The sequence below is a fragment of the Zootoca vivipara genome, chromosome 1, assembly GCF_965207765.1.
Source record: "Zootoca vivipara chromosome 1, rZooViv2.hap1.1, whole genome shotgun sequence".
In the NCBI taxonomy this organism is placed as follows: domain Eukaryota; kingdom Metazoa; phylum Chordata; class Lepidosauria; order Squamata; family Lacertidae; genus Zootoca; species Zootoca vivipara.
In genome coordinates, this window is record NC_142582.1 from 130,848,040 (window position 1) to 130,859,058 (window position 11,019).

General features: G+C 45.5%; 1 protein-coding gene across 3 annotated transcripts; it reads right to left on the reverse strand.

The window, feature by feature from the left end:
• Positions 1–268: 268 nt before the first annotated feature.
• Positions 269–10,265, reverse strand: GNPNAT1 (glucosamine-phosphate N-acetyltransferase 1). 3 transcript variants are annotated; one of them, XM_035099402.3, is made up of 6 exons: positions 10,039–10,265; positions 5,601–5,798; positions 4,948–5,010; positions 3,699–3,826; positions 3,545–3,606; positions 269–1,417 (listed from the first exon to the last, which is right to left on the reverse strand). In XM_035099402.3, exons 2-6 carry the CDS (start codon positions 5,770–5,772, stop codon positions 1,270–1,272), a joined length of 573 nt encoding a protein of 190 aa, XP_034955293.3. In that variant the 5' UTR covers positions 5,773–5,798; positions 10,039–10,265; the 3' UTR covers positions 269–1,269. The 3 variants fall into 3 exon arrangements, with proteins under 3 accessions (XP_034955293.3, XP_034955208.3, XP_088512099.1); XM_035099317.3 differs by having other exon boundaries at positions 9,792–10,151; XM_088655973.1 differs by lacking the exon at positions 10,039–10,265 and adding an exon at positions 7,540–7,594.
• Positions 10,266–11,019: the final 754 nt, after the last annotated feature.

Here is an 11,019-nt window from a genome sequence, read left to right on the forward strand (position 1 = left end):
AGCTCTCCACCTTGCTTACCAGGCTCTGGGAGGCTCTTGTGCCTTTTCCTGGCTGCAATTTAAAGGCCAATTGATTCAGCAATCTCCTTTAGATCTGTAACTTAAGTTGTGGATTAGCCCCCTCCACAGGTTATGGTCCACTTAACTTCAAACATGTTCTCCATCCAACAGTATTTAATTGTCCCACGTGGATGAACTCCACAAACACCCAAATAAAACAGCTGGCCAACCAGAGCACATCTAGACCAATGAAGAAGGAAAACCATAATTCAAAAGATTAACAAGCCTCCATTTATTTATGTCTTACAGTGCTTTTTTAAAAACCTGAATAAATAAACTTTAGTCATCCCCAATAAAGTTTTTATAGAGTACCACAAAATGCATGAAATCCACTTACAGTAGCCCTCAGTATTATTTTATAAAGCTATTTACTCAACTACAAAACTTTTCTGCAGTGCCCTTCATTTGCTTGTAATGCCCAAGAAGACTACCCCCTTCAGGTTGAAATGGTGGGAGGAAAGTTGTACGTTATTGCCGGCTAATGGCAAAAAGTGCTAAGCACGGAGAGCCTCTGAGATGATTTTGATTTGGGGTCTGTAACAATCTGCTGAGTGGGTTAGCATGGCAGAAGATTGCTTTTGCAAAGCATACACGTGATAGCCCATGCTGGAAAAGAGGGCCCCCTGGCCCCACCGCCTTTTCACAGCTACAAAAAATAAGAATATTTTACAAATGCAGGTTCTTTGTGTAAGCAATAATTTTTACCAATTGTGATTGCTAGGGGACGAATAGAACTGCTCAGGCCACTGCACGACAAATCAATCATTGCAGGGCTCTTCAGGGGCCCATGAAGACCTGAGGCGTACTAACGTCAAGACCGGTAACAGCCTGGTAGAGACCTTGCCTTTCTCCTACCCACATGACTAAAAACATCACAAGTCAGTCCTGCCTCATTAACCACCATTGAATTGGCAACACAAAGCAGCACAAGACCTAGAAAAATACAAGGCAAGAAAGAAATCAGGTAAAAATATAACCTTTGGTTAAAACACCACCACCACCTGGCAATCATCTTTCACATCCCAGCCAGCAAAAAGCATTAATAGTAGGAAATGGCTTCTAAAATGTTTCCTGTCAGCAAGGAAACCTAAATCAGAGTCTGCTGGTACTGTATTTGTTGTCCCATCTCTGGAGGTGTTAATTTCATTAAGAGAAAAGAGACAGTCCTCCACCAACAGTCCATTGCATGAGATTACAGCTGGAAGTTCTTTAATTGAAGAATCTTTTATACATGTAATTTTCTTCAGATACTGAATATCCAAATTTTTCATAGAAAGCAACATTTTTGGGCTGACACTCAAGAGTTATTTTGTAGCAATTCAGTCTCTTACTTAGCAATGTGAGAGTTGACATCAATCTAGAAGAAGAAGATGACAAGAGTCAATACTTTGAAACAAACTGTATGGGTATACTCTTGCAAAAGGACGCCAAACTGCATGTACCAGGCAATCCTGAATCTACACATCAGCGCTGCTACCACCATGCCCAAATGGATAGTAGGAGCTACTTTTCAGCAAAGAGAAAACAATAGGAAACTCCCACTTTCCAACTCTAACCCTGCAAGAAATGAGTGGAAGGAGACACTAATTGCAGGGGGGGAGTATACAGTAAGATGAGACAGATACATCATTGTGATGGAATAAGGAAAGTCCAAAAGGACTCTCTTAACTAGGGCAGGGGTTCGCAAACTTTTTCTCCAGGCCACATGTTCAGAATAAAAAGTAGCTTGTGTCACACCATTTTTTAAATTGATAAATACATTGGAAAACAAAAAGAAGCAACTCCTAGCAGTGCTTGGTTTATAACCCAGAACACAACAGTGGTGCCTCGCTTAACGAATGCCCTGCTTAATGAAATTTCCGCTTAACGAAAGGTTGCCTCGCTAGACTAATTCATTTTACGAAAAATTCGTTTAGCGAATCACGGTTTCCCATAGGAATACATTGAAATTCAATTAATGCGTTCCTATGGGCAAAAAAAAATTCAATGCATTCCTATGGGATTCGCTAGATGAATTTTTCGTTATAAGAAAAGACCCGTGGAATGAATTAAATTCGTCTAGCAAGGCACCACTGTACTTTATAATATGATCAGGGGTAATTCAGAAGGTATAAAACGGGTCCCCAGACTTACCTGGCAGGGGAGTGCACGCAGTGGGCCGGAGGGCGGGGGAGTGTGCGCCCGTGCGCATGCGCGCACACACTTACTAGCACGGTCGCACGCTTCCAGGTTGGAAAAATTGCCGAAAATTGTTTGTGCGCATGCGTATGGGCCTCCCCCCAACCCAGAAGTGCACCGGAAATGACCTCTTCTGGGTTGGGAGAGGCCCATACGCATGCGCACAAACGATTTTCGGCGCTTTTTTTCCGACCTGGAAGTGTGCCGCCGCACTGCGCGCCGTAAGAGCATGCGGCGGGGGTCGTCGCGGGCCGGATTGGGAGGCCAATTGGGCTGCATCTGGCCCACGGGCTGTAGTTTTCTCTTAAGAAACACTGGATAGCTGCTGTCATTTACTGTAGACAATACTGAACTGGATAGACCAAAGGTCTGACTGTATAAGACAGCTCTTTATGTTCCCATAAGCCCAATGCTCCCAGCTGCGGCATCACACTTCCGGAATAAATCAGGGTGATGAAGCTGTGACCCACCAGATCAACTCGGATGATACATCATGCTGGGCGCATCAGTCCAACATCATTAGGAGACCCACAAATTCCCCATCCATGGGCAAAGGGCATGAGCTGTAAAATTGCTGATTCAAGTGTTGGAGAACTTGTCATAAAGCTAAGTGGTCTTCAGAAAGCCTCTTGCCTCAACCTCCCTCCTGCAATACAGGGATAATACCGGCCCCATATTACAGAATGGTTGTAAAGAATGAATATGACTAGTTTGGGATGCTTGAAAGGTGTTCCATAAATATCAATTTATTGCTTTAGAAGAAGTTTAGCCTTGCAGAATGTGTGTTTGGGGGAGGGCGTCAGTCACCATTGGTGATTTTTATTGCTATTGTTCTTTTTTATTAAATTTCTATATCACCATTCATCCAAGGAGCACAGGGCAGTTTACAGTATAAAAACAAAAAAATGCATAACATAGTAGCAAACAAACAACACCCCTCCTACAGTTTAAAAGGCCACAGCTTGTTTAATCCGCCAAAGGCCTGGAAGAAGAGGAAAGTTTTTGTCTGGGGCTTAAAGATATGTAATGAAGGCGCCAGGTGAGTCTCTCTGGGAAGAGCATTCCACAAGTGGGGAGGCACCTCGGAAAAGGCCCTTTCTTATGTTGCCACCCTCTGGGCCTCTCAGAGAGGAGGCACCCAAAGAAAGGCTTCATAGAATGACTGCAAGGTCTGGGTTGGTTCATATGGGGAGAGGTGGTCCTTCCTCATTTGCTCACTTAGGTCTTGTGGGGCATGTAAGAGGCAGCTGGCACCACTCTGTAGAACCCGGCTGGTGAGCTACTGGAACGGTTAACAGCTACTTACAATTTTCCGAGTTGTTTTCCTCTGCATTCTCCGGTTACAACAACGTCTTCTATTCTGCCCCTCTGTGAAGACAGGCAAGACCACTTAGCCGCTGAGTACTAGAAAGTGCCAGACCTTATTCACAGCAACAGTATTTCCCGCACCCCCAACATACCTTTGCGCACGAGTGAGTAAACTTGTGTTCTATGACTAAAGTTGCAGTAGCCACAATCTCTCCTAGAATAGTATCTTCCACTACTGTAACGTAGTAGTCCCCAGAACTCTTCATGTGGTCAAACGTTTCTAGAAAATACAGGGAGGAGCATTCTTGGTAAAAGGATCAACATTCCCCTGGTATGGGGTTTTCCTATAGCTCTGCTCAGGTTTGCCTACCCAGATTATTATTATCTTACTTACTTACTTACTTACTTACTTACTTACTTACTTACTTACTTACTTACTTACTAAATTTGTATACCACCCTTCATATAAAGATCCCAGGGCAGTTGACAACATAAAAATACAAAATGAGAACACAAAATACTTAATAAAAACAAAAACAAAAGCAAACCAATAACTCCCTCTCCCACAAACACACATTTAAAAGACCCTAGAATGTTCAATCAGCCAAAGTTATAACTACTCTCACTTCCCAGTAGTGATGTATGGAAGTGAGAGCTGGACCATCAAGAAGGCTGATCGCCGAAGAATTGATGCTTTTGAATTATGGTGCTGGAGGAGACTCTTGAGAGTCCCATGAACTGCAAGAAGATCAAACCTATCCATTCTGAAGGAAATCGGCCCTGAGTGCTCACTGGAAGGACAGATCCTGAAGCTGAGGCTCCAATACTTTGGCCAACTCATGAGAAGAGAAGACTCCCTGGAAAAGACCCTGATGTTGGGAAAGATTGAGGGCACTAGGAGAAGGGGACGACAGAGGACGAGATGGTTGGACAGTGTTCTCGAAACTACAAACATGAGTTTGACCAAACTGCAGGAGGCAGTGCAAGACAGGAGTGCCTGGCGTGCTCTGGTCCATGGGGTCACGAAGAGTCAGACACGACTAAACAACAACAATAACAAAGGCCTAGTTATAGAGAAACGATTTTGCCTGGCACCTATAAACGATCTGCCAGAATATACTGCACCTAACCCTTGACAAGCACGTGAATAGAACGTGAGGGCCTCTCACGGGAAAGGCAAGCAACAGCGATGTGTAATCGATGTAGTCAAATGTATAGGCTGCCCAGTGACTGGGTTCCCCCTGCTTTTTTTTTGCTACTTAAACCACTCCTCACACCCATGAGCTCACGATTTACCAACAAGGCAAGCCAAGCAAGGTCGGTGAGACAGCTGCACTGAAGCAAACCCCCCCCCCCCCCCGTTCCCTTCACCCAAGCTGCAAAATACAACAAGGTACTCACTGATGAATTCCTCAGGGCTGACAATTCCCGTTTCAGTCAGCTGACCTAAAACTTTTAAAAAGCCTGCAAGAGAGAAAGAGTTTGCATGAATGTATTTTTCAAGACAAGCACAAAACTGGATATTCAAGTAGAGATTCCACAAGTAGTGTCCACAATTCAGTGTCCGGAGTGATGTGAGAGACAAGATCTAAAAAGCCACTACAATACAGTTTTTCAAAGTGGAGTGAAATGGGCAAGATTTTAGACAGCCCTTTAGCAAAGCTACCAGGGCAGCATAGAATAAAGTTAATAAAAACACCTCCAAAAATGGAAAATCACACACAAACTAGCAGAGGAGAGGAACCACACAAAACCTAGCAAAACGGATAAAGAGTGCTTTCTACGTTCTGAATGATTTTAAGCCCCTCCTATCCAAGACCAACAATCGAATGCAGCCCTGGGTTATGATGGGCATATGTAGCCTTTGAGTTCAAGTGGACTTAGGCCAGGCATCCCCAAGCTCCGGCCCTCCTGATGTTTTGGACTACAATTCCCATCTTCCCCAACCACTGGTCCTGTTAGCTAGGGATCATGGGAGTTGTAGGCCAAAAACATCTGGAGGGCCGCAGTTTGGGGGTGCCTGACTTAGGCGTTCAGAGTACAGTGAGCTGTACCTTTGCTGATGTCGGCAATGCAAAGTGGTCGCAAAACTAAACCGCTGCCCGGTTCCGCAGGAGAAATAGCAGGGGAAAATGCCACGGCGTTCTGACTCCAGTCCAGTTCCTGAAGGAGGCGAGGGTCATACAATGGCGTGGTGTCCGGCTTTACTGTTGCTGCAGGCATCATGGCAGCTGAGACTGCAACTGGCGTAACTGGAATTAAAAAACACAATGATTCACATTTGGAAATAGTTTAGCGTTTCTATGTTTTTTGCTCGTTTTAAGTTTATTTCCTGCCTTTCTAACCCCATACAGTTACTCAATGTGGCTAACAGCTGTTCGGTGTTTCAGTCCTTAGACTAGCCTTAAATAATGCCAAACTGACCTTCGTCTTGTCCTAAACTTTCCAGGCAGCCTATGGCTCTGCTCCTAATTTTGACTTACCTTCTATTCCCAGTGCAAATACACAAATTTATCCCCGGGTTAAGAAATGTTAGAAAAACGGAATCTAGTGGAGAAAGAGATTTGCTAATTGTATTATTGGGCTAAATCTGACCATATAGTCTGCATTGTATAATTCTGATTGTGTGGCTTAGCCTCCATATTCCTTGGATGCTTTTCTCCTTAAAATGCTTTCCATTGCCTCTGTGCCTCTGTGTCAAAGTGTAATGAAAACATTCAACAGTGAGACAGGATGCCCTGCTTGCTGTCAAGGCCGAATAGCTGGCCTTGTCTGGAAGACAGAACGAGAGGCATAGAGGGGCTTATCAAAGGATAATGCACTTCCAGCCTGACGCTGGAAGTTGCTAGCTTGATGCACAAACTAGCCTTACTCAAGGCTGAAGGCTTTGTTGAGTCAGCATGTGTTTATGAGAAGGACAGGACACAGGAAGATCCATATATGTATTTGTAACCTATGCCCCTCTTGCATGCGCACACTTACAGAGTAAATTCCTGAGGAGGGGGAAGGAGCCCAAGAAGTGTATAAGAATCTTTGCAAATTTGTCTTTCTTTACTCTTGTCGTGAAGTATGGATCACCAAGAGTCTCTCTATACAGAGATTAAACTCTTTCTCTGAATTGAATTCAACCCTCGGTGTCGTTATTGACTGTCTTTGTCCCTGCCTGGGCGCAATGCAAAAACCCAATAAGGCTACACTAGAACACAGGAATAATTTAAACTGTTCCTTTCAGGTGCCAAGAGAGAGACAAGAATTTGACAAGGGCCTGCTCTTCCAAGTATCTTTTAAACTAGCCATGTTCCTTACTTTAACTCACAGCTAAAACATAAAATCATAATAATGCATGTGATTCAAAGATACCATCTACAAATGTTTGTCACTTGTACCGAAACTTTCAGAAGTTAAAATATACACTCCATATCAATGCCAGCCTTCTGAAATGTAAGATAAATAAGAACATGATTGTATAGCAGCATGTCTCTGACGCAACGAAAGGTTAACATTAAAGCAATATTTATTTTTTCATCAGACAGGTTCTTTGAACTAAAAAAATACACCAGGACCTGGGGTTAAACAAACACCCCAAGCACAGAATATGAACTTTCAGATAACAATGTTTGCGTTTGGAGGGCTTTCTTTTCTCGAGGAAACAAAAATATTAAACATTTTACAGAGCAAGGGCTACTATCATTCATACTGTAATTTGTGCAGACCACAAAATTACAAGAAATTAGCATTATTCCAGCCAAGAGTGAGCTTTCTCTTATAGTCTGCCTAAAGCTAGTCATCTCTACAAAGACTGAAAGCAGATAGCCAATTTCATATTTCCCCTTTTGTGTATTGGCAGGCAAGAGGGAAGGGTCTTGTACACACCAACGATCATTTTCCCACGCTAATGTTCCTAAGCCAAAGTGAGTGCCAGCTAAACTCACTGCACCAATTCTTGGCTACCCTTAACACGTGATCCAGACTAAAACTTCCATCATTACTGACCATGCTGGCTGGGGCTGATGGGAGCTGCAGTCCAAAACATCTGGAGGGCACCAGGTTGGGGATCTACAGGATGGAAAGTGTGAAGGCAAGGCTTCAAAGGTCCCTTTCCCATGCTGTAGAGCAGAAGTAGGGGACCTGTGGTCTCCAAGTGTTGTTGACTCCAACTCCCATCAGCCCCAGCCAGAATGGACAGTGAGAGGGCTGATGGGAGATGGAGTCAATAATAATAATAATAATAATAATAATAATAATAATAATAATAATATATTATTATTATTTATACCCCGCCCATCTGGCCAGGCCTCCCCAGCCACTCTGGGCAGCTTCCAACAGAAATATTAAAATACAATAATTTATTAAACATTAAAAGCTTCCCTCAACAGGGCTGCCTTCAGATGTCCTCTAAAAGTCTGGTAGTTCTTTTTCTCTTTGACATCTGGTGCGAGGGCATTCCACAGGGCAGGTGCCACTACCGAGAAGGCCCTCTGCCTGGTTCCCTGTACCTTGGCTTCTTGTAATGAGGGAACCACCAGAAGGCCCTCGGTGCTGGACCTCAGTGTCTGGGCAGAACGATGGAGATGGAGACGCTCCTTCAGGTATACTGGATCTGATCACAGGTACAAAAGCACCTGATCACAGGTTCCTCCATCTTTGACATATAACAAGCCACTTGTGGAACCAGGAGCACTTAAAAAAATACTTTTTTTTTTTTTAAAAAAACACCAATTTATAAACTGTTTCACAGCCTGGAGTTATTAAAGCAGTACACAGTATGACTAAATAAGTGAATCTGTATGATGTGTCATTGGAAGGGGGTGTCTGCTGTTCACAGGAAGAGAGTCAAGAATTCCACTGGCCGAATCCAGACCTAAATCAGCTCTCAATGCCCGGCCCTCTTTCCTTGATGTCCACACCTCAGTTGCAAGGTGTAAGGATCCCCGTCCAACATACAGAAATAAATTCTGCAGTTGAGTCAACTGTTAAGGGTAAGAAAGACGTGAAGGAAATGTTTGCTATAATGTGAAGAAAGCAAACAAGGAAATAGCTGGCTACATTTTGCATCCGTGTACTTTTGTTGGAAAGTGGGTGTGAATTCATAGTTATCCTTCTCATCTGACTTGGCACACCATTCCTAAAGAAGCATTTGAGCTCAAATCTCTTTGGCTGACAAAATTACATTTTATCTTTATTTCAGAAACGTAGATGTTCCACAGCTCTCACTAGCGGCCAGCATCTTCCCTTCTAACCCATTGTGCTGAAAAGCTTAAAGAGCGCTGGAACAGGGTGTGGGAGACCGAGAGTTCAAATCCCTACTCTGCCATGAAGTTCACTGCATGACCTTGTGCCAGTTGCTGTCTCTTAATTTAGCCTACTTTGCAGGGTGGTTGTGAGGATTAAACGCAATTGTGTACGTCACCTTGTCCTCCTTAGAGGAAAGGTGGGATATAAATGTAATAATAAATGGTGTCCGGCTGTTAACCCGAAAGTTGGTGGTTCGAGTTCCTCCCCCCCCCCCACGGACAGCTAAGGGCAGGATTCCTGCATTGCAGGGGGCTGGACTAGATGACCCCTGGGTCCCTTCCAACTCTACGATTCTATGAATAACCCATAAGGACAAACATAAAAAGCCGCCTTCTATCAGGCCAAAGATCTGCCTAGTCCAGCATCTTATTCTCACTGGTGCCAAGTGGATGCCCCAAATGGAAAGCCCCTTACAGCTGGTAACTATAGCAGTGCTCCAGTTATCTCCAAGTCTGACAACTGGGAGGCCAGACGGAGGCTTTCTTCAATCCCCACAACCCCCCTGTGAGGTAGGTTAGGCTGAGAGGTAGGGACTGGCCCAGGGAGAGCTTCATGGCCAAGTGAGGATTCGCACCCGGGTCTCCCATGTCCTAGTCCAAAACTCTTAACGCCTCTCTCACATAACAGATATGGAAACACAGAGGGTCTTCTGGCCATGGAACCTGTACCTGAGGGCTGTTTCCCACACTGGGCACCAGCAAGTCCAGCTCCACAGCAGATTGTACCTGAATCAGTTCATGCGCGCAAGATGCATTCATGCAACCGAGCGTGTGCCACAGATCACTCGGGTATAGCAAAAAGGAAGGTTCAGGGGAGCATGCATCTTGCAAATAAAGCGTGCAAATAATAGGCAAGTGCCCACGCATCCCTCCCTGCCGTCCGGGGACTGCGATCCATTCCCAGACTGGCACCTGTCATGTTACAAACCCGCCCCCACCCTCAAAGCTTACCTGGGAGGCGGAAGAAGTATTTCACACCCATTGAAGTGCGGAGGGGAACTGGGCTCGCCTGGAAGCCGCCTTCCACCCGAGTGACGGGCCCGCGGGAGGCTAGTGGGCGGGCGCTCTGCACACGCTCAGAGGCGCTCTCGTTGCTCTGCCGGTTCCCTAGGGGTCTCCCTGTCTCCTGCCCCCCACGAGGACTCCCCCACTGATTTACTCCCCCTCACCACGGGCGCCCACGTACCCACGCACTTACCCTCCGCGTGCACGCGCCGCTCTCTCCCTCCTTCTGCGCCCCCCTCCCCTCGCGAGACGCCGGCTGCGGGGAGAAGCGGCGAGGCGCCTCCCAGCGCGCACGCGCAGGATCCCGGCGGCGGGCGTTGCTTTGACTGACGTGGCGGCTCGCGGGGAGGGGCGGGGCCCGGAGGCCGTGGAAAGCAGCCAATCGGGAAAGGGCGCTCCTTGCCTTGCCCCGCCCCTTTCTCACTCGCTCAATCTCCCTCCCGCAACAGCCAAACCTTTCCAGGCTTGCCACAGCGCATGCGCCCTGCCTCTTAAGGAAGGCAAGGAGGGGCGGGGAAGATGTGTAGCCCCGGGGCGCGCATGCGTACTGCTTTTCCATGGTTCAGCATGGTCCTGTTCAAAAGCGCGTAATGTTTAAATGTCGTTCTTATTACAGTATAGTCGTTATTGCTGTTATTATTGCTATATTAGTTGACTTCCCTCTATCTCTTTGCAGCTTCAACACTTTTCTTAAGTGACAAATATTCTGTATTCATTTATTAAAACCAGTTTTTCCCATTATATCTGTGAGATTAATCTAAGCACAACGAAGTATTGTTTGTTTGTGTTTTTAAGTGCGGTGCTACCTACACTTTGGAACTCCCTGCCTCTTGATAACCAAGCCTTACCAGAGATCTAGAAAGCTGGTGTGCGTTTTGGTTTTATAGAAATCATAGAGTTGAAATCAAAACGTCCCGGGACATTGAGACATATGTCTGTGCCTCATTCCAAGGACACCGAACCTTGGGCAAGTGCCTGGAACCCCTGAAATATCATACTGCTTGGATAGTGGGGTCGGGTGAAACACTAACTTTAATTTTCTGAGTTTGGTATGAGCTTTCGTGTGCATGCACACTTCTTCAGATACACGAAAGCTCATACCTATGACAAACTTGTTGTTGTTGTTTAGTTGTGTCCGACTCTTCATGACCCCATGGACCATAGCACGCCAGGC

What these genes read in the sequence shown, in the direction of transcription:
- GNPNAT1 (XM_088655973.1), bottom strand. Translation starts at nt 7,579, where the DNA reads ATGTTTTGGACTGCAGCTCCCATCAGCCCCAGCCAGCATG. An exon ending in CAGCCCTGAGGAATTCATCA is followed by an intron (nt 3,827 to 4,947) that starts GTGAGTACCTTG and finishes TGTATTTTCTAG; the next exon opens with AAACGTTTGACCACATGAAG. An exon ending in TTACTCACTCGTGCGCAAAG is followed by an intron (nt 3,607 to 3,698) that starts GTATGTTGGGGG and finishes CTGTCTTCACAG; the next exon opens with AGGGGCAGAATAGAAGACGT.